The following is a 22,341-nucleotide window of genomic DNA, read 5'->3' on the forward strand; positions in this document are numbered from 1 at the left end:
TTCTCTCAAAATACATAAATAAACTTAAAAAAAAAAAAAAACGGGGGGGGGGGGTGTGTGTATCCTTATAATTACTGTATAATGAGGCCAGGTGGCACAAGACAGCTTAGAAACTCAAGAACATCCTTCATTTCTTCCTTAAGGAGATGTCCTGCCCAGAAGAGAAGAAAGGAAGGCTGGGGCAGGGTTGTGGGTTGAATTACCACAAACTCAAACATTTAGTACAGGTGGTTGGAAAGCAGTTTGACAGACACTGTTAGATGGGCATGTCAGACCAGACTACATCACAAATCAGAAAGCAGGCTCAGGAAAGAAAAGAAAGAAAGAAGAGAAAGAAGAGGAAAGAAAGAAAAGAAAGAAAGATAAAAGCAAGCGGGCTCAGGAGCTGACAGCATTAAACAAAAAAATTAATGTTTATTTATTTTTGAGAGAAAGAGAGAGAGCACACAAGTGGGGTAGGGGCAGAGAGAGAGGGAGACACAGAATCAGAAGCAGACTCCAGGTCCCGGGCTGTCAGCACAGAGCCCAACTTGGGGCTCAAATCCTCAGACTGTGAGATCATGACCTGAGCTGAAGTCAGACGCTTAACCAACTGAGCCACCCAGGCACCCAGGAGCTGATAGTATTTAATTCCAAGGACAAATAGAGCTTGTGGCAAACTGAGTACAAAACTATGACCCTTTTTGATCTTCTAGTGATAAAAGTTGAAATGGATGTCTCAGAAGATGCAAGATTTGATAGCTATTTATCCTTTTAAATCACAAGAAAAAGTATGTTAAGAAAAATGATCAAGACTTAGGAAACCTTGAAGGACATACTACAAAATTGATTTAAAGGAAGCAAAAATAACTCTCATGCTATAAAATCAGCTTCAGTGCAGAGAAAAAAATGGAAAGCCATCAATGTGTTTTGATAAATTGGGATAATCCAGGTGCTCAAACCTGGCAAAACCAGCACCGTACAAATAGTTAAAAAATAAATAAAAGGCAACCCCCCCCCAAAAAAACTCCAAAATCCAAACCAATCTCTTATTTTGTTTTTCTAAAAAAGAAAAAAAAATCAAAGAACACTAAAATGTAGATGAACAGTACCATAATAGTAAAACAAACAAACAAACAAACACAAGATATTATGCTAAGCCAGACACAAAGGAACAAATATTGTTGGATTCCACTTCTCTGAGGGACTCAGAATAGTCTGATCCACAGAGACAGAAAGTGGAGTGGGGTTTGCCAGAGATGGGGACAGGAGGATGGGAGTTAGTGTTTAATGGGAACAGAGTTTCAGTTGGAAAGATGAAAAGTCCTGGAGATGGATGGTGGTGATGGAGACACAATGTGAATGTGCTCAATGCTAATTAATGAATTGTGTTCTTAAAAGAGGTTAAAATGGTAAATTTTATCCTATGTATATTTTACCATAATTTTTTAAAAACTGGAAAACTGGAGCCCTTGGGTAGCTCAGTCAGTTAAGCTTGGTTTTGGCTCAGGTCATGATCTCCTGGTTCGTGAGATCTCTGTGCTGTGTGTGGAGTTTACTTAAAAAAAATAAAGTAAACAAAAATATAGCAGTAGACCTGCCCTACAAGAAATACTAAAGGAAATCTTAAAAAATAACAACGAATGAATGCAACAAGAATGGTGGGCAGGTTTAAACGGCACCAAACGGAAGGGAATTCTGAACACTGAGAACAGACTTTCATCAGCTTGACAAGAGGATCTGCAGAAATCTCCTGGTCAAGCAACCACCATCTCTGCTGAGCCCGCCATGTCTCAGTCCTTCCAGCTAGCAACCTGAAAAACCATGTGGTTTCCATCCTTTAGAAGGATATTTAACAAGCATATATTGAGAAACTTCCAGGCATCAGATGTTGCTATGCTTAGGGATTCAGAAACTGTGGGCCACTAAGTTTAGCCATCAAATCCTTAGATTTTTTGCAGTTACCTCTCACAATAGCTGGTGAGAAGAGAAGGCTGATACATACAGTGTAGACACAGAAAAGCCTCTGGTGCTAGGGGCCTCTACAGAATTTGGAAAAGAAAGGAAGCAAAAAGACTATAGTAAGAAAATAAATAAAGAGCTTTTGATTGGATAGGCTATGATTTTCTCTTCCAGCTAATTAAAAGGTAAGTACAGACAAGGCAGTTTAGGTACCATCCTACTGAAGCCAGGGGAATGGCCTATATGACCTTAGGGTGATCGCTTCCAAGAATTCTAGAGTTTCTAAATGGTCCTGAATCAGAAAGCCGCCTTGCCCTTCCAGTGAGTGATCAGGCACAAGGTGGAGGGAAGAGAAGAGGAGAGAGAACAGGTATTTCTTTTTTTACTGTGCTACAGCAAGTTGTGAATGTGAGGCTCCTCTCTGCAGCACTGTCAAAGAAGGGGTCAGCTAGGTGCACACTGACTGCACACACACAAGGAACAAGCTGGCCCCAGTCACCCTTGCTCCCCCTCCCAAAGCATTCCTCCAGGAGAAGTGCATGGGCTGACCTGAGAATCCATGGCACAAGCAGCCTTGCAGGGCTCTGTCTCGTTTCCGGCCTTGTAGGTGTCCCAAGTCAGCAACCTGGAAAAGGACACACATGCACACAGGGTAGTCAGCTGTTCCCTGCAGGGACACCCCTTTCCAGGACCCTCAGGAAAGAATTGAGGGAGTCATCCTGGACCCTGGCTCAAAGGCGCCCTGGCCACAGTGGCCAGGCTCACACCTCACCCATCCCAACCACACTCACTCAGGCTGCTCCTTTCTCCACAGCATGGAACCTGGGCAGCAGCCCAAGTGAGTGGACTTTGGAGTTTTCCTCACTATAGAGACTTGCCAAGGCATGGAGAGCTCCCCAAAAATCAATCCTCCAACCTCAGAGCTCAGCTCTCCCGCCCCGAGCTCACTGATCAGGCAAATAGGGCAATATAGCTTATGAATTATTTTCAGGCAAATACTTACACTAGTGCACTTTTTACAAGAATAAAGTTAGCTGATAAGTATACCTAGAAGTTTTAGGGACTCTTTTATTATTACTACGACCACTGATATGACTACTACATAACCATTACTTCAGCGTGCAGCCATTCTCAGAGCATTCACGTTATCCGTTCTGTTCCACACAACTATGCTGAGAGGCAGGTGGTGTACAGTGTTGATCCGGGTAGGTGAGAAAATTAGGTTTGGGGAGTAAGAGACAGTGAGGCAGACCATTTCTCTCCAGAGGCCACATGATTTCAGTGGCATTCATCCAGAAAGAGCTCTTGTAAAATGTATATTAAAAAAAAAAGAGGGGCGCCTGGGTGGCGCAGTCGGTTGAGCGTCCGACTTCAGCCAGGTCACGATCTCGCGGTCCGTGAGTTCGAGCCCCGCGTCGGGCTCTGGGCTGATGGCTCAGAGCCTGGAGCCTGTTTCCGATTCGGTGTCTCCCTCTCTCTCTGCCCCTCCCCCGTTCATGCTCTGTCTCTCTCTGTCCCAAAAATAAATAAACGTTGAAAAAAAAAAAATTTAAAAAAAAAAGAAGCCTTGAAATAAAATGTTTTCTAGCATTTGGTGGTAAAAAAAGGAAAGAAAGAAGAAAAAAGACTATATTTGACAATTACACAAAAGATTAAAGGTCCTCTATGGCACATATTCCAAACTAAATAACCCATCATAAACAATTGACCAGACAAAAGGCAACTGGGAATTGAGTTCAAAAAATTATGCCCATGAAGTAGAATACATATAACGTGAGAAAAAAAAAAAGGATGAGAGATCTAGGTGTGCATCAGTAGAGAAAGATGTCCAAGACAGACCAAAGTTTCTAAAGAACAGTCTCAACAATATAATCCTATCTTAAAATGTACTTGCCTGTGTATGTGTGTGTTTACACACAGTATTAGTTTTAACCAAATGAAATCATCATTTTGTAGGGTAAAAAACAGCCAAATTTGGCAATTTTATCTTGGGTCCTTAAACAGAAGAGATAAAAAACAAGAACAGACAACCAATTCCTCTTTAGGAAGCACAGGTGGGGCTCCAACATGCACGTGAAAAGGAGGCTAGGACAAGACCAGCATGGAGGACATGCCTTCCACACCAGGCAGCTGTGCACATTTGTGGGACACAGTTACTCTCGATCTGCCCATGCTCCTGTCTCAGGTGCTCCTGTTGGCCTTAGAGATCGTGCAAAGCTGGAGGCTGCACCCTAACCCTCACACTGGGAATCTGGCAGAGCCCATGGCTGGGTATGGCTGAGTGGGAGGAAAGGGGGCCAAGAGCAAAGGACTCAGGTGTATTTGGACAGACAGGGAACCTACGGATGCTGGCTTATCCACAGGCCCTCCATAGGGAAGGAGGCAAGAGCTGGTACCATTATCAGAATCGGGACAAAGAATAAAACAGAATACGCCCCTCAGGAAAAAGGCCACAGAAGCCAAATGATGTCCACAAGCCACTAACAATGTAAAGGTGCAGTGGACTGAATGCTGGCCTCCACCTTGTTCTCTCAAGAAGTAACTTTAGAAAACTATGTGGGGGAGATAGCACTCAAGAGATAATTAACATAAACATTTAATTGATTTCCTCCAGACTTTGATACTGTGAAAATAAAAGGAAACCTCATTTAGAATGGCTGCAGCAGGCCAGCAGGGGGCGCTCTCACGCCCCATGGCTCCTCATGAATTGCAGACCCAGAAGGAACAAAGGTACCTTACAAGTCTGACACTCCTTTACTATCGTTATTACCCCAGCAGGAGGAAGAAAGCTTTTCCTCTTCCCCAGCAACAGCCCAGCCAATGAGGAGCCACCATAATTGGAGCTCCTGGTTAATCCAATTGGGCTTTTTGTTTTATTACAGCCCTCCCAGCTTCCAATTTCCTCTGGAAAAGCACAGTCCTCTCCTTTGCTCTGTGAACTTGCTATGGTTTTTGCCATAGTTTGCTTGTTCTAAATTACAGTTCTCTGCTATTCCCAAATAAATCCACAGCTGCTGGTGAAATCACTGGCAGTTAGATTTTTAAGGTTAATATTATTTAATGATCAGAAGTGGGAAATTTGAGATGACCCCAACAGTTCCACAGCTGGTGAGCAAACAGGGACCGGGTGCCCACAAAGCCAAGTGGCCTCACTGCTTTCTCAGTGACCCTAAAGTTTGAGGGTAAGTTCTCTCCTGGATTTCAGGCTCTGCTCTCTTTATGCCCAAGCTCTGCAGGCTTTATGTGGGATTTGTTTTAAGGTCTTGTCCTTTCTGAGAGTATGAACTGACTGTTGCTCTTGGAATTGTGCTGGCCATCAGTCTGACTCCTTTGGAACTAGGATGTTCCTGTCAAAACTTTGCTGTTTAGGAACTCTCCTTTTTGCTCTAGAGAAAAAACCAACCAAACAAAAAAAATACCCAAGAAAGGGGATCCAAGTTGTACAAATGCTTTGAGGATGTCCCCTTCTGGGGCCCTGGCCAGTTTTTTACTTAAAAACTGTACTCCTTACTCATGTGCATTTCTTTTCTTTTTTTTTAAGTTTATTTATTTTTTGAGAGAGAGAGGGAGCACAAGTGGGAGAGGGGCAGAGAGGGAGACAGACTCCGAAGCAGGCTCCAGGCTCTGAGCTGTCAGTGCATAGCCCGACGTGGGGCCCAAACTCATGAACAGTGAGATCATGACCTGAGCCAAGGTCGGATGCTCAACCAACTGACCCACCAAGGTGCCCCTAAAATGCAGTATTTAAAAAAATTTGTTAATAAGCAACAAGAAATGATATTTTCTTTTTTTTTTTTTATTTAAAAAAAAAATTTTTTTTTCAACGTTTATTTATTTTTTGGGGCAGAGAGAGACAGAGCATGAACGGGGGAGGGGCAGAGAGAGAGGGAGACACCGAATCGGAAACAGGCTCCAGGCTCTGAGCCATCAGCCCAGAGCCTGACGCGGGGCTCGAACTCCCGGACCGCGAGATCGTGACCTGGCTGAAGTCGGACGCTCAACTGACTGCGCCACCCAGGCGCCCCAAGAAATGATATTTTCAAGTGAATCAACAAATACTTTAAAATTTTGTTTTATTTTTTTAACTTTTTTTTTTTTGGAGAGAGGGAGGGCAAAAGTGAGTGAGCAGAGAGACAAGGAGAGAGAGAATCTCAAGAGAGACAAGAGAAAGAAGGAGAAAGAGTATGGAGCCCAAAGTGGGGTTCAAGCTCACCCGACGTGGGACTTAAACTAATGAACGGTGAGATCATGACCTGAGCCAAAGTCAGATGCTTAACTGACTGAGCCCCCCAAGCACCCAAAAATTTCTCAGGTTTAATTTCAAACACAGAAAATATAATAGATAAAACCCACTTAATCAAAAGCTTTTTGGGGGTCCTCAATAATTCCTATGTGTAAAAGAGTCCAACAATCCAGCTTCTCTGTCATCGTCATTCAACAGAGAATAGTCCATAAAGACCAGCACCTGATGAGACCACACAGCCAAATCCTCCATCACTGCTGTCACCAATGGGAATAACTGATCTGCATGTGCAAACCAAGCCAAAACAAAACACAAAGTCAGGAGAGTGACAGAGACAGAGACAGAGGGAGAGAGGGAGGGGGAGAGAGAGGGAGGGGGGAGAGAGAGGGAGGGGGGAGAGAGAGGGAGGGGGGGAGAGAGGGGGGGAGGGGGGGAGAGGGAGGGGGAGAGAGGGAGGGGGGGAGAGAGAGGGAGGGGGGAGAGAGGGAGGGGGGGAGAGGGAGGGGGGAGAGGGAGGGGGGGGAGAGGGAGGGGGGGAGAGGGAGGGGGGAGAGGGAGGGGGGAGGAGGGGGGAGAGGGAGGGGGAGGGGGGGGGGAGAGGGAGGGGGGGGAGAGGGAGGGGGGGAGAGGGAGGGGGGAGAGAGGGAGAGGGGGAGAGAGGGAGGGGGGGAGAGAGGGAGGGGGGGAGAGAGGGAGGGGGGGAGAGAGGGAGGGGGGGAGAGAGGGAGGGGGGGGAGAGAGGGAGGAGGGAGGGGGGGGGGGAGGGGGGGAGAGGGGGGGGAGGGGGGGAGAGAGGGAGGGGGGAGAGAGGGAGGGGGGAGAGAGGGAGGGGGGAGAGGGAGGGGGGAGAGAGGGAGGGGGGGAGAGGGGAGGAGGGGGAGAGAGGGAGGGGGGAGAGAGGGAGGGGGGAGAGAGGGAGGGGGGAGAGAGGGAGGGAGAGGGAGGGAGGGAGAGAGGAGGGAGAGGGAGGGAGAGGGAGGGAGAGGGAGGGAGAGGGAGGGAGAGGGAGGGAGAGGGAGGGAGAGGGAGGGAAGGAGGGAGAGAGAGAGGGAGGAGAGAGGGAGGGTGGGAGAGAGGAAGAGAGACAGGGAGGGAGAGAGGGGAGGGAGAGAGGGAGGGTGGGAGAGAGGGAGAGAGACGAGGGGAGGGAGGGAGGGAGGGGAGGGAGAGGGAGGGAGAGGAGAGAGACAGGGAGGGAGGGAGGGAAAGAGACAGGGAGGGAGAGAGGGAGACAGGGAGGGAGGGAGACAGGGAGGGAGGGAGGGAGGGAGACAGGGAAGGAGGGAGACAGGGAGGGAGGGAGACAGGGAGGGAAGGAGACAGGGAGGGAAGGAGACAGGGAGGGAAGGAGACAGGGAGGGAAGGAGACAGGGAGGGAAGGAGACAGGGAGGGAAGGAGAAGAGAGAGACAGAGACACAGTCAGTGAAGTTAAAAGCATGTTCTATTTCAGGGCACCTGGGTGGCTCAGTCGGTTGAGTACCCAACTCTTGGGCACCCGACTCTTGATTTTGGCTCAGGTCATGATCCCAGGGTTGTGGGATCAAGCCCACGTGAGTCTCCACACTGAGCATGGAGGGAGCCTACTTGAGATTCTCTTTCTTTCTCTCTGCCCCTCCCCCTCCAACTCACGCAGTCTCTCCCTCTCTAAGTAAATAAATAAATATTTTTTAAAAAGTTCTGGGGCACCTGGGTGGCTCAGTCAGTTGAGCATCCAACTTTCGCTCAGTTTATGATCTCACGGTTCATGAGTTCAAGCCCCACATTGGGCTCGAGGCTGCAGCACAAAGTCAGCTTCAGATCCTCTGCCCTCCCCGCCCCTCCCCCACATGCGTTCTCTCAAAAACAAACAAACAAACAAACAAACAAACAAACAAACAAACAAACGTTCTGCTTAGCTACTGCCTCTGGTAGCTAAGAAAAGACCATGTGAATCCACTGGGCATGCTTTTCAGTAGATGACCTCCAAAACTGCTAATGCGTAATTAAAAGAAAAAAAGTGAAACCATGACTCTCATACAAATATAAAATGATAAAATGGACACGTGTCAAAGATTTCATTTACCTCACTAATTAATTAATGAAGCAACTAGTAAGAGGATACAACCAGTTTCTAGAGAATGTGGATTTCTTTATTTTTTTTAATGTTTATTTATTTTGAGAGAGAGAGAGAAAGACAGAGGGAGAGAGCACAAGAGGGGGAGGCGCAGAGACAGAGGGAGACACAGAATCTGAAGCTAGCTCCAGGCTCTGAGCTGTCAGCACAGAGCCAGACGTGGGGCTCAAACTCACAAGCTGTGAGATCATGACCCGAGCCGAAGTCGGACGCTCAACCAACTAAGCCACCCAGGTGCCCCGAGAATGTGGATTTCTAAAGTATCTGCCAGTTCTCACATCTACTTTTATGAATATAAAACCACTAGTCTAGAGCTGTAAGAAAAAGTCCTTCAATTGGGGTGAAGTCCAGTTACTTGGGGTGGACAGGGTCCAGGCATAGCCAGAAAGATGGCCCTTACAGCCCTGGGTGGCTCAGAGCCAGACTTGTTCCTCTCCACAGTCCCCAACAGGACCTCAACAGCTTCCCCAACCCGCTGACGAGTTCTTTTGGGTTTTGACTCTTATGGGTTCTAACATGGGCTCTTTCTAACAACTCCCAGCAGGGAGGATGTTGTCACCCTCACCCAGAACACACTTCTGTAAAAGGCACACTTCCACTCCCTTGGCCCAACTGGATTCCTCCTTGGGAAAGGAAGAAGCTGGCGTTTAGGATACTGGTCCCTCTGCCTCTGTGCCTAGGCTGAGTCTAAGCTCTCAGCCCCTCATTCTCACCCACAGACACTCAGGAAAATTCCTCAGAAATTCTAGTGCTCTGACTACTCTGTTCCCCTCCCCTTCCATCTCAAAGGCCTGAGAACCACTGATCCAACCCAGTGGTTTTCAACCCTGGCACACTGAAATCAACTAACTGAGAAGCTTTGAAACATACTGATCTGACATGATCTTACAAATAGAAAAGCCCAAGGAATCCACTAAAAAAACTACTGGAACTAATAAGTGAGTTCAGCAAGGTTGCAGAACACAAGTATTTGCAAGATCAATTGTACTTCTATACACTAGCGATAAACAGTCCAAAAATGAAATGAAGAAAATAACCTTTATAACAGTATCAAGAAAAGGAGAATTCTTGGGGTGCCTGGTGGCTTAGTTGGTTAAGTATCTGACTTCGGCTCAGGTCATGATCTCACAGTTTGTGAGTTCGAGTCCGTATTGGGCTGTCTGCTATCAGCATAGAGCCCGCTTCCAATCCTCTGTCCCCCTCTCTCTCTGCCCCTCCCCTGCTTGTTCTCTCTCTCAAAATGAATAAATAAATTTTAAAAAAATGTTTATTTATTTTTGAGAGAGAGAAAAAGACAGAGTGTGAGCGGGGGAGGGGCAGAGAGAGAGGGAGACACAGAATCTGAAGCAGGCTCCAGGCTCTGAGCTGTCAGCACAGACCTGACACAGGGCTCGAACTCACAAACTGTGAGATCATGAACTGAGCCAGAGTCAGGCGCTTAACCAACTGAGCCACCCAGGTGCTCCAATAAATAAATAAACTTAAAAAAAAAAAAGAATTCTTAGAAATACAATTAACAAAAGACGTATAAGATTTGTACACTGAAAACTACAAATACCATTGAAAGAAAGCCACACAATGCTCACATATTGGGAGAATTATTATAGTTTAGATGGTGATACTCCCCAGAGCTGACTACAGATTCAATCCAATTCCTCTCAAACTCCCAGCTGGCTTTTTTGCAGAAAGTTAGAGATGGTTCCTATAATCTATATGGAAATCCAAGGGGCACAGAATAGGCGATCTTGAAAAAGAACAAGTTGGTGGACTCACACTTTCCAATTTCAAAACTTACCACTAAGCTACAGTGATCAAGACAGTGTGGAATTGGCAAAGGATAAACAGATGAATGGAATAGCAATGACAGTCCATAAACTCTAATATTTATGGTTAATCAATCATTGACAAAAGAGGCAAGACCAGGGTAAAGAGTTGTCTTTCCAACAAATGGCGCTGGGACAACTGGATATCTATAAGCCCCTACCTCATGTCATATACAAAAATTAACTGAAAATAGATCACAGAATTAATGTAAGAGCTAAAACTATAAAATTCTTAGAACACAGGTATAAAACTTCAAGACCTTGGGTTAGGCAATGATTTCTTAGATAGGACACCAAAATAATACGTTATACAAGAAAAAACAGATAAGCTGGACTTGTTGAAAATTAACTCACAGGGTGCCTGGCTGGCTTGACTGGTAGAGCATGCGACTCTTGATCTCAGGGTTGTAAGTTTGAGCCCCACACTGGGTGTAGACATTACTTAAAAATAAAATCTTTGGGGGCGCCTGGGTGGCTGAGTTGGTTAAGCATCCGACTGTGGCTCAGGTCATGATCTCATGGTTTATGAGTTGGAGCCCCACCTGGGGCTCTGTGCTGACAGCTTAGAACCTGGAGCCTGCTTCAGATTCTGTGTCTCCTTCTTGCTCTCTCTCTCTGCCCTTCCCCCTCTCACACTCTCTCTCAAAAATAAATAAGTATTAAAAATTTTTAAATAAATAAATAAATAAAATCTTTGGGGCGCCTGGGTGGCTCAGTCTGTTAAGTGTCTAACTCTTGATTTTGACTCAAGTCATGATCTCACAGTTTGTGAGTTTAAGCCCCATGTTGGGGTTCTTTGCTGACAGCGTGAAGCCTTCTTGAGATTCTGTCTCTCCTTCTTTCTCTGCCTGTCCCCTGCTCTCTCGTGCTCTCTCAAAAGAAATAAACTTTAAAATCTTTAAGAAAAAAAAGAAAATTGGGGTGCCTGGGTGGCTCAGTCAGTTGAGCGTCCGACTTCAGTTCGGGTCGTGATCTCACAGTCTGTGAGTTCGAGCCCTGCGTTGGGCTCTGTGCTGACAGCTCAGAGCCCGGGGCTTGTTTCAGATTCTGTGTCTCTCTCTCTGACCCTCCCCCGTTCATGCTGTCTCTCTCTGTCTCAAAAATAAATAAACATTAAAAAAAAAATTTTTTTAAGAAAAAAAAGAAAATTAACTCTTATGCTTGAAAAGGTACCATCAAAAAAGTGAAAAGGCAACCTACAAAATGGGAAAAAATATTTGCAAATCATTTATCTGACAAGGGACTGACAATAAAGGATTCTTAGAATAATGAAAAGACAACCCAATTAAAAATTGGGCAAAAGATTTGAATAGGATCCAAAAGATACACAAATGGCCAATAAGCACATGAAAAAATGCTCAACATTATTAGCCATTACAAGAATGCCAGTCAAAACCACAATGAAGCCACTAGAATGGCTAGAATAAAAAGATGAATAATAGCAAGTGAGCAAGGACATGGAGAACCTGGACCCCTCGTACACTGCAGGTGGGAAGGTAAAATGAGGCAGCCACTCTGGGAAAGTTTGGCAGTTCCTCAAACAATTAAACAGAGTTTTATCAACTGACACAGAAATTCTACTCCTAGGCATATAACTAGCAAAAATGGAAACATGGGTCCACAGAAAAGCTTGTACATGAATGTTCATAGCAGCATTATCTACAACAGTTAAAAAGTAGAAATAACCTTGGGGTGCCTGGGTGGCGCAGTCGGTTAAGCGTCCGACTTCAGCCAGGTCACGATCTCGCGGTCCGTGAGTTCGAGCCCCGCGTCAGGCTCTGGGCTGATGGCTCAGAGCCTGGAGCCTGTTTCCGATTCTGTGTCTCCCTCTCTCTCTGCCCCTCCCCCGTTCATGCTCTGTCTCTCTGTCCCAAAAGTAAATAAACGTTGAAAAAAAAAAAAAAAAAAAAAAAAAAGTAGAAATAACCCAAAAGTTCAACTAATGAATCCATAAACAAAATATGGTTATCTCTATTACAATGGAATATTTTTTTGACTGTAAAAGGAATGAAGGTCTGATGTGTGCTACAACACACATGAACCGTGAAAATACGCCAAGTGAAAGAGACAGGCACAAAGGGTCACATGTCGTATGATCCCATTTATAGGACAGACAGATTCACACAACAGAGAATGGATTAGGCTGCCAAGAGCTGCGGGGACAGGGGGACTAGGGCATGATTGGTAATGTACGTGGAGTTTCGGGGCTATTGAAATGTACTAAAATTAGATTGTGGTGATGGTTGGAATAACTGTGAATATACTAAGGACCATTTTAAATGGGTAAATTTTGTGGTACGTGAAATATCTCAATAAAGTGTTTTAAAAGAAAGGCAGCCTGAAGCAGGATGTTATAAAGAGGCAGGAGCCTCTCTACCAGATGATGCAGGCTGTCCCTTCACACACGTCTAATGCTTCACCCAGGTCCACAGGCCTCTCTCCTAAAGTCTCCTGCTTCCCTTCCCCTGCCAAACCCTGGGCTTCTGATAGACATGTGCACCCTGGGTGGAGCAAGAAGGCATCCCAGAGTCCACTCCAAAATGTGTAAGTCGGCCTTTATCTGTCCTACAGCCTCTCCCTCCAACACCCCTTAACTGTCTTCCTCTTACAGCTTAGTCACAGAAAAGAAAATGGATGTTACCAAGGCTAAGTCAGACCCCAGACCACGGCCACCCTGGGACTGCTCCCACGCTGCCCTTCTGAGCCAGAGCTGGCAGGTGAAGCAACTGAATGGAGCAGGAGGGCGAGGACAGCCTGCAGGGCTTTCCATGGTTAAGCAACAGCCCTCCCACCTCCCAAGTTCTAGCAGGTTTTGTCTCCTCACCTACGCAATAGGATGATTACCTGCATCTGGAGCAGTATAGGGTGTGAAAACATAATCGGTGCAATCATTTTACATACTGATAAACACCACTCCAATGAGATGTTGTGACCACCAAGGGTACTGGACTCAGCTCCCCAGTCATCCAGGAAAGAGTCTAGGAGGTTGGATGTTGCCAAGCTTCCTAGGAGATACCCCAGGGAGAAGCAGGGCTTTTTGAGATGTGATGGACACCTGGCTGCCAGCTGGTCTCACAGTCAGGAACTCCGTGATGGGGGTCGAGGAGGTTGACAAAGAAAGTGTGGTGGGCAAGAGAGGCATTCTCCTCAAGGCTGTGCTGTCACCCAGTCCCAGAGGCCCACCAGCCTGCCAGCCCATTGACTTCACAGCCCTGCCCCCACCCTCTCCAGGACAGGGTGAGGAAATACCTGCTGGAAAGTTCTGAAGAAGTTCTAGTCAAGGGTAGTTTATCTCCTCACCCATAGCAGGGTCTGCCTTGATTCCAGGGTGCCCAGCTAGTGCGGAACCTGGCCTTGGTCCTCTGCACCCCGTTCCTCCCCCACCACTACCATACATACAGAGGTGGCTGGGCCAGAAGAAAGGGGGGGGGGCAGTCGCAAACACAATGCCTTCTCCCACCAGAAGCTCAGGATTCCCCCAACTGAACCCCAAAGGCAGCTTCCTCCTTTCTGTCTCCAAGGAGCTGCCTGCTGGTGCAGGAGCCCCTCCTAGCCCTTCTGATACAGATCTGACTACCCAGATGGTGATCCATTATAAATAATGTCCTCCCTAATGCCAAGAGGGGTTGCTGGTGCTGTGACTCATTTATCCAGTTGGCCTTGTCCCAAACAGGCACACAAATGCCTGAGACCTCAGGCCTGGTGTTATGGTCACAGGACCAGTTACTCAGCTCTGGATCACTCTCCAGCTCTTACTCCCAGGAGCGACCCGTATACCACCTCCCAAGTGCCTTCATGACTCAGCCCCTCTCCTCCACCCATCTGCTGCCTCCTCTCCCCTGCTCCCTTACTCCTATCATGTCCTCCTGCTGCCTCCAGGTCCTAACTGAACTCTAGTCCCCCAGCTCTGACTTCAGTTAGCTCTCCTTGGAAAGACAAATTGAAACCCCAGGAAAGCCCCAAACTCCCTAAGTCCTTGGGGCCCAGCAGCATTTAAGAGGCTCACAAATTCCCGGGGCGCCTGGGTGGCTCAGTTGGTTGACCATATGATTTTTGCTCCAGTCATGATCTCGTGGGTCATGAGTTCAAGCCCCACATGGGGCTTGCTGCTGTCAGTGCAGAACCCGCTTTGGCTCCTCTGTCCCCCTCTCTCTGCCTCTCTCTCTCAAAAATAAATAAACATTAAAAAAAAAATCTAATTAAAAAAAAAGGCTCACACAAAAGGGATCCTCTAAAGGGAGAGAGAGAGAGGTCACAGCTGGTTCTCAACCTGCCATGTGACCTCACTTTCCCCACATTTGTAAAAGGTGACACTCCCTGCCTCTTGAGATTCTTACCCTTCACTTAGGCTTACAGGGGAGGGGAGTGCAGGGGAGGGGGGGGGCAGTGAACATGAGGGTGTGGAGATCTAAGTAGGAGCTCCTGGGACATGGCCATGGCCCAGTCCTAGACCCAGGACTGAGGCCACCTGAAAGCTTGTCTAACCACAAGCACATGTGAGAAACACCCCACCACTGATGTTTCACATCTATGTATTCATTCACATCACAGAATTCACATAAGAATTAAAATGAGAGTTATGCAAATTAAGCCAACTACATATGCACAGATGCCCACTAACAGAAAAACAACATCATCACTGCTGGCCTCAGATAAAAGCTCAGACCCCCACTCCCCCAACCCCCCCCCCCCCCATGCTGTGTTCGGAACTCCAAGGACTGGCCTGCCCCTGACCCAGACCTCAGCACTCACTTTCCTAACTCTGAAGAAAGGGACCTTTTTAAGCACATGAGCATATAAGGCAGATGCTGACCTGCCCCACTGGTCAGCATAGCCATCAACATGGCAGGAGCTTAGTAAGTGCAGGCTTGGCGATCCCATTCAGCTGGGGCAGAAGCCCAGCCACAAAGTATTGCAATCTCTGTGGTGGTCCTGACATCCTGGGCCCAGAAGGCAGGCCTCTCTTCATACAGTGGCAGCCCCACTTCTGCGCGGCCCACATCCTTCCACTAGGCCGCACGATCTATGGGGCAGGGCAGTTTCAGTCCAGCCACTCCGTGTGTCTGAAAGTAACCGGTCCCCTTTTAGAGACTTCTAAGACTCAGAGGGGTCATAACACTCTACCTCCTGGTGCCCTTCTCCAACACCCAAGCTGATAGAATTACCAAGGGGAGAGGGTCATTTAAAACAAACCACTTCATTTTTTTTATAGCTACTAAAATTTTTTTTAATTTAAATTTTTTTAAATTTACATCCAAATTAGTTAACATTCCTCATTTTCTAAGTTGGTAGCTTCTAGGACCCTGGACACAAAAAGTCAACCAAGAATTCGATGGTTGCTTTATGGTTCGTTCAGACATCAAGTTTGCTTTTCATTTGAAACTTCCCCATTTTGACCACAGCAGGCAGGAAGAGAAGAGGAGGGGAAGGTGGGGAAAGAAAGGATTGAGCCCCAGAGAGAGGAAACTGGGGAGCCTGCCGGGCACAATCCCACCCAGTGGGTCCATGGTGCTGCTCCCTGAAGCTTCCTCCTGTCCTGCGGACATCACCAGCTGCCTGCACAGCAGAGAAGTTCCCAGAAAGGCCATGGTCATTCTCTCTGCTCCTTGCCCCTTCAGGTCTCACCGGTGTAGAGGTGCAGAGGGTAGATGGGCCGAATTTGGGAAATGAGGTAGGGAGTAGCCTGGAAATCCAGGCAGTGCAATTTAATACTTAGAACTGGGATTCTGGGGTCTGACTCCCTCAGTTGTGACCCTGGCTAAGTTACTTAATCACTCCATGCCTCGGTTTTCCCATCTGAAGAATAAAGATGATAACCTAGTCCCTGATTACTGTGATGTCCAAGTGACCTAATACACATAAAGTTCTTTGTGCATGTATCTAGCCCACAATGAGCTCTGTATGTTATCACCATCTTCAATCAGCTTTTTCAAACCTGTCAGTGGCTTTGGGCAAGGACTTGTATGGCCTGTGGGGGTGGCCAGCCAGGTGTCCCAACCAAGGGGCTGCTAATCGGATCCTATGCATAGGAGGCCCAGTAGGGTGGGCAGCTGGCCTGAGGGACCATCCAGGCCAGCACTACACCCCAAAGCTCCAGACTGACCAGAGGTGCAACCACAGAAAGGACTTCCAATGGCCACAGCTCTAGAGTGAGGCTTCTCAGGAGCTGGGAGTCCAGAGCCAGCATCCTGGGTACTACCACCAAGGAATACACAGTCCCTGATCAGCACCAGAGAAAAAGAGAACGGCTCAAATGTCATTAACTGCCCTTCTGCAAGCCAAGACTCCTGCACTAGAAGACTTCATCCTCCAGGGTCTTGCTCCTCCACACGTCCTCAGCACTCCTGACAGGCCATTCTCATTTGCAAATGAGTGGAACCTGCAGTTCCTCCAATTAGTCTCCCAGGTTGGCTAACACTGTGAGCTTTTCTGGGCAAGGCCTCAAAGCAGGGCATGCAATGCCCCTTTCCACCTAGAAACACCTCTTTCCCACCTAGGCACACCTACCCCACATTCCTGCATTGCCCTGAGTACACTTTCCCATCTTACCCAGCTGGCAAGCTCCTATTCATTCTTCAGAGCCCACTTCAGATGGCCTAATGTCTACAGACAAAACTAACAGCAACCCACTCAAAGCCCTTTGCAGCAAACACTATCAAAGCCTGCATCCTGATGTATGACAGCTGCCAGTCTATATCTCCATTCCCAAGAGACAGCACCCTGTCCCTCATGAACCATACTGCCCCCATGCCCAGCACAGCATAGGCACCTCAGTGCTCAAGGACACCCAAAAAAAGGCTGCCTTTAATCCCCACCCATGAGGTATTACACAAGGCCTCCTGCGGGTGCTGACACTGTACCTCTTCCCTGTGAGTTACTCTTCCCTCTGTGGGCAAGAGGGACAGAACTCACACATTGCAAGTGGCAATGAAAGCCTTCACATCTACCCTCTTCCCAACAATGCCCTACTAGAGCTCTGCCCAACTGAACTTTTAAAACCAAAGGAGTCCTCCCACTTTCCTTTTAGCTCCAAAACGAGATTATCTTCCAGGAACAGTCATTGATGACTCCCAGTGGACTCTGAGGGCCCCGGTCCAAGGTCTGCCTCAAGATGGCACAGACCAAAGCCCAGGAGAGCTTTCCCCATCTCAAGACCTGTCATGCACCCCAGATGGGTGGAGATGGAATGTGGAAAAACCACATCCTTTGGCAGGTTCCCTTAGCTCCCCCTTCTATAGAGACAGACCAGCTAAGATGCATCAAGTGAAGCTTGAGCAGACAGATAAGCCTGGCAGTGGAATTAGGCAGTTGCGTGAAAAGGTGGGGGCACTATGTGCTGGGTACCCCGCCTGCTCCTCAACCCTTCCCAGGCCAATCCAATCCCAGAAGACCTTAGCTGTGTTCAAGCCCATCCCCCGCTGTCCCTCCAGGACCCCAGCACAGGCTGCACATTCTTACTATAGTATGAATGAATAAATAAACCCCCGCTAGCCCAGCCACTTGGTAGCTGGGGGCTTTAGGGCTCTCCCAGGATCCCCTGGGGTCACTAAGTCATTCAATAAACTGATGTCTACCACGAGCTAGTATATGCATGTAATTTCTAACAGTTCTAAGGTTCTCTGGCCTCAGGAATCAGCCAGGCACTGGGAAAAGTGCCCTAGACCAGAGTCCAAGGTCTGTGTCTGGATTTGGGTTCCGGATCTGGTGCTGAACAGGTGTGTGACCTGAACCTGTCCCTTCTCGTCGGTTTTCTCAGCTAGGAGGTTGGACCCGGCAGCCGCTGGTCTCACTGAGAACCGTCAACGGAACCGTGGGCGGAGGATGTCTTAAGTCCTCACCCACCATCCTCTCCACCGCACTCCGGCCAAGGCCCCACAAGCCTAGGGCCAAACCCGAAGACTCGCTTGGAGAGGAGACAACAAAGCCTTATCCAGCCTCGTCCCCAAGCGGAGGACCGCTCTGGCCACAGGAGAGAATCAAGGAGCCGCGCACGGGCCCCCCTCCTGCTTTCCAGGTTCCCCGTGAGCCCCTCCTTCCTCCGAGCGGGATGGGGGAGTCCTTCCGGCCGGTGTCAGGGCCGCGAGGACCCAAGGAGGGGGCCCAGGCGGTCGATAGGCGGGGTGAAAGGCTGACCCGACGCCGGGTGCCGAGGGCCGGCAGGCTCTAACCCTGGGGTCCCGCAGGCTGCCCGAGGCGGGGTCCCGCGGCGCGCTCCGGGTGGAGTGGCACCTGGCAGCCCGTGCCTCCACTCTCGCCCTCCAGCTCCAACCCTCAGCCGCAGGCGGTGCGGGGCTGTGCCTGGGAGGGTCTGGCCGGCGGCGAGCACCGAGCCCCGCACCCGGTAGGCACGGGCTCCTAAACTTGCAGCTTGGCGCAGACGGACGCGCGCGGTAGGGGGGCTATTCACTCACCCAGCAGCCGCGGCAGGAAGCCAAGAGACGGGCGGCGGGGGCCGGGGGCCGGGGACCGGGGACCAAAGACCAGGGACCAGGCAGTCTCCGAGGCGCGCGGAGTACGCAGCCGCGGCTTGCCCACTTCCTTTATTTCCCGCCGGCACGGCCCCGGGCCCCGCCCGCCCGCCCGCCACGGCTGGCCCCGCCCCCGGCCCGCCTCCAGCCTCCCGCTACCGTGAAGCTCAGCCGCGGGGTGCCGGAGCGGGGCCCGGGAAGCTAGAAGGCTTTTGCGTTGCGCTCGTTCCAAAGCCGGGGTGCCTGGAGCCGGGCGAGGACCCTGACTCCAGCTAGGCCCATCAGCCGATGATACAGTGGCCCCAACATAGCAACATTTCCATCTTCACACCGTTCTCCATGTCAAGGTAGCTATTTAGCCACTCATTCCGGCTACGCTGGGATAATTCCTAATGTTCCTTGCGTGGAACTGCTTTTAGAATCCTCCCGGACTGTCTTGGAATGGCCTCGGGGGTGGTAGTTCCCACTAATAATCTCGTGAAGCCATTCACTAGTCCATGTGTCCAGATAGCCCCACAACTGCACAGCCAGAGGAGAAACACACGTGACTCCAACAAAAGAGAAACAGAAACGGGAAAGCAAGTTTCTGAAAAGCATGAGAAATCAAGTAGGGTCACGGAAGTTGCTACACCTGAACAAAGGAATAGGAACTGAATTTTTAAAAAGAAAAAAAAAAAGACTAGGAGGAAATAAAACCAAAAATCATCACAAGGTTATATTTTTAAAAAATCAGTGATTTATTTTACTTCCCACTTTCTTCTGTTTTCCAGTTTTTCTTTAAGAATGTTTTTAACGTTTATTTATTTTTGAGAGAGAGACACAGAGGGTGAGTGGAGGCAGGGGAGGGGCAGAGAGAGAGGGAGTCACAGAATCCAAAGCAGGCTCTAGGCTTCTGGCTGTCAGCACAGAGCTGGACATGGGGTTCAAACTAACCAACCGCAAGATCATGACCTGAGCCTAAGTCAGAGGCTTAACCAACTGAGCCACCCAGGCACCCCTTCTTTTTTTTTCTTTTAATTTTTTTTGTTTATTTATTTTGAGAGAGAGCATGTGGGAGAGGGGCAGATTGAGAGAGAGAGAGAGAGAGAGAGAGAGAGAGAATCCCAAGCAGAATCTGAGCTGACAGTGTGGATGGAGCCTGATATGGGGCTCAAACTCACAAACTGTGAGATCATGACCTGAGCTGAAACCAAGAGTTAGATACTTAACCAACTGATCTACCCAGGAGCCCAGATAGAGTACTTATAAGTGCAATCTACCTGAATAAATTCCTCATAGCCAATTTTCCTTTTTTTTTTTTTAAGTTTATTTATTTATTTTGAGAGAGGGAGAGAGAGCGAGCTAGTAGGAGAGGGGCAGAGAGACAGAGACAGAGGGAATCCCAAGCAGGCTCCACGCTGTCAGTGCAGAGCCCAACTTGGGGTCAAACTTAACGAACTGTGAGATCATGACCTGAGCCTAAGTCAGATGCTTAACTGAATGAGCCACCCAGGTGCTCCTGTATCTTCCAATTTTTCTAAAATGACTGTGGCATTAATTTTACAACCACTAAAAACTATTATAATGAAAATCACAGAAAATAGTTTGTTAAATTTAGATAATGTTATCTGTATTTCAGGTTAACTTTTTTTTATCAGAGCTGCATATCCAAGTGATTAAAGTATAAATAGCAAGTAATATTTTTAAAATGTTTATTGTTGGGGGGGAGCAGAAAGAGAGGGAGACAGGATCCAAAGGTGGGCTCCACACTGACATCAGAGAGCCACTGTGGGACTTGAACTCACCAATCTGAGATCATGACCTGAGCCAAAATCAGACACTTAATGGACTGAACCACCCAGGCACCCCCCAGGTAATATTTTTAATGGGGCTGTCTCTGAGGTTTCTGGCAGCCAAAGCAATAGAGGTTAATTTCACAATTCCATAAACAAAGAATGGGGCATACCAATTACCACTTCAAGATAGCCCAACCTTATGATGCACCTAACTTTAAATGAAATTCCTGGGTTTTGTGTGCAGCTTATCTTGGCTCTGAAGGAGGTATCAAGGGGACAATCTATAAAGTTTCAGCAAGAGTAGGTTTCTTCCAATAAATAGATTTCCTCCAATAAGGACTGCTATGAAGGCACAGGATACCTGAGATCAGAGAACAAATGACACATGGGTAGTGCCAGCTGGATGCTTTCTCCCTGCCAAGGAAGATACAGTGCCATGCTAGAGTTGGAGGGGCCCGGGCTGTGTGTCACAGACAATACAGACATCCCTCATTTGGGCAGCTGGCCCAATGAGGTCAGTCACTTCTGCCACCGATACTTTATAAGTCACTTCTGCCACCGATACTTTAGCACCACAAGTACATTTCTAGGACTGTAAATGTGTTTCTCGTTCTGTATGTGGACCAATCAGGCCACAGTATGCTCCCCAAGAAGCAGTTCCCAGGCTCAGGAGGAGTTTAGCTTCTAACCAATGCATATAACTGGTAATCCTTCCCATCTTGACACTACTCAACTCTCCGATTACCCTCAACACTTCTGACCGCTAAACTTTGAATGATGGATGACATACTTCTCTGTCTTCTTAAACAGGATTCTAAACATAGTTTCATCTTTTCCAGGCCTCCAGTCATCTTCACAAGCGTGGCCTCCTGTGCTGTGAAATGCTGCTCTTGCTCTGGGTGGCTCTCTGTGCTCCCTCTCCACAGATGTACATCTGCTTGCTGATCCATGACGTCCCCAAATATCGTGGGCACGGTAATGCTGCCACAAACATTGTCCTACAGACATACGTGTATGTATGTTTTCACTTCTCTTGAGAGTAATACCTAGGAGTGGCACTGCTGGGTCACCGGCTTGAGGAATGTGCAACTTTATTACAAACAGCCAGTTTTTCAGAGCGGCTGTGCCATCCTGCACTCCGCCAGCAGTGTGTGTGCATCCCAGCAGCTCTGCGCCCCCCTCTGGCTCACCTCTGCACCACCAGCACCCTGATCCAAGCCACCATCTCCCTCTATCATTGCAATAGCCTCCTAACAGGCACTCCCTGTACTCTTCCTCCTTTTATAAAAGTCAGATGGTGTCACTCCACTCTTTAGAGTCCTCTAAGTTTTCCCAAGGTCTTTTCAATAGCTTCCAAAGTCCCATATGAGCTGCACCCTCTTTAAGCTCAAATCCTACCACTGTCCCCTTATTATTCTCCCTCAATACCAATGGCCTCTGTGCTTTCCCTAGGCCTGGCTTTATTTCCTCCACAGCACCTATTACAACCTGAAATATTACATAGTGATTTGCTCCACAAGGAGGACAGGGACTTGTTCTATCTATACTCTTGTCTTGGTCCCCAGACAGTGCTTGGTACTGCTGGGTGCTCAACAGGTAGAATAACTATGTCAACAAGAAAATCATCAGGTGCTGTTAGTTGTTATGCAGAAAACTAAACAGGGCACTGCGAGGGCAAGTGACTAATGGGTGGCTAATGAGCTTGGTCCTCTGATGTCTGAAAGTCAAAAAAGGGAGCAGATGTGACAGGAGGAGGAGGAGCACTCTGGACACAGGAAGCCATGTACTGTAAGCATGCAGCCACCGGAAGGAGCCCGATGCAGCTGGTGCGTAGTGGGTGAGGGAAGGAAGTGCCAGGTGACAGCAGGGAGGCTTGGGGGAAGGCTAGGTGAGGAGTTGGGATTTTACCCTAAACGTTGTAGGGGGCCACTGACATAGTCCTGCAGGGTGGGATTTATGCCAATTGGCTGCCAAATT

The 22,341-nt window shown here is 48.2% G+C and overlaps 1 protein-coding gene across 2 annotated transcripts in view; it reads right to left on the reverse strand.

Moving 5' to 3' along the window:
- BID (BH3 interacting domain death agonist) overlaps positions 1–18,770 on the reverse strand; it is a 28,788-nt gene extending 10,018 nt beyond the window's left edge. Inside the window, exons 1-2 of one of the 2 annotated variants that reach the window (XM_086714539.1) lie at positions 18,749–18,770; positions 2,491–2,566 (exon numbers count right to left, since the gene is read on the reverse strand). In XM_086714539.1, the coding sequence (XP_086570665.1) occupies positions 2,491–2,502 (12 nt within the window). In that variant the 5' untranslated portion in view covers positions 2,503–2,566; positions 18,749–18,770. Of the gene's footprint in view, positions 1–2,490; positions 2,567–18,532; positions 18,687–18,748 lie in introns of those variants that run through there. The other variant, XM_025930228.2, reaches the window with a different exon arrangement.
- Between the last annotated feature and the right edge of the window lie 3,571 nt (positions 18,771–22,341).

Source organism: Puma concolor, chromosome B4, assembly GCF_028749965.1.
Source record: "Puma concolor isolate L17-30 chromosome B4, mPumCon1.1.hap2, whole genome shotgun sequence".
NCBI lineage: Eukaryota > Metazoa > Chordata > Mammalia > Carnivora > Felidae > Puma > Puma concolor.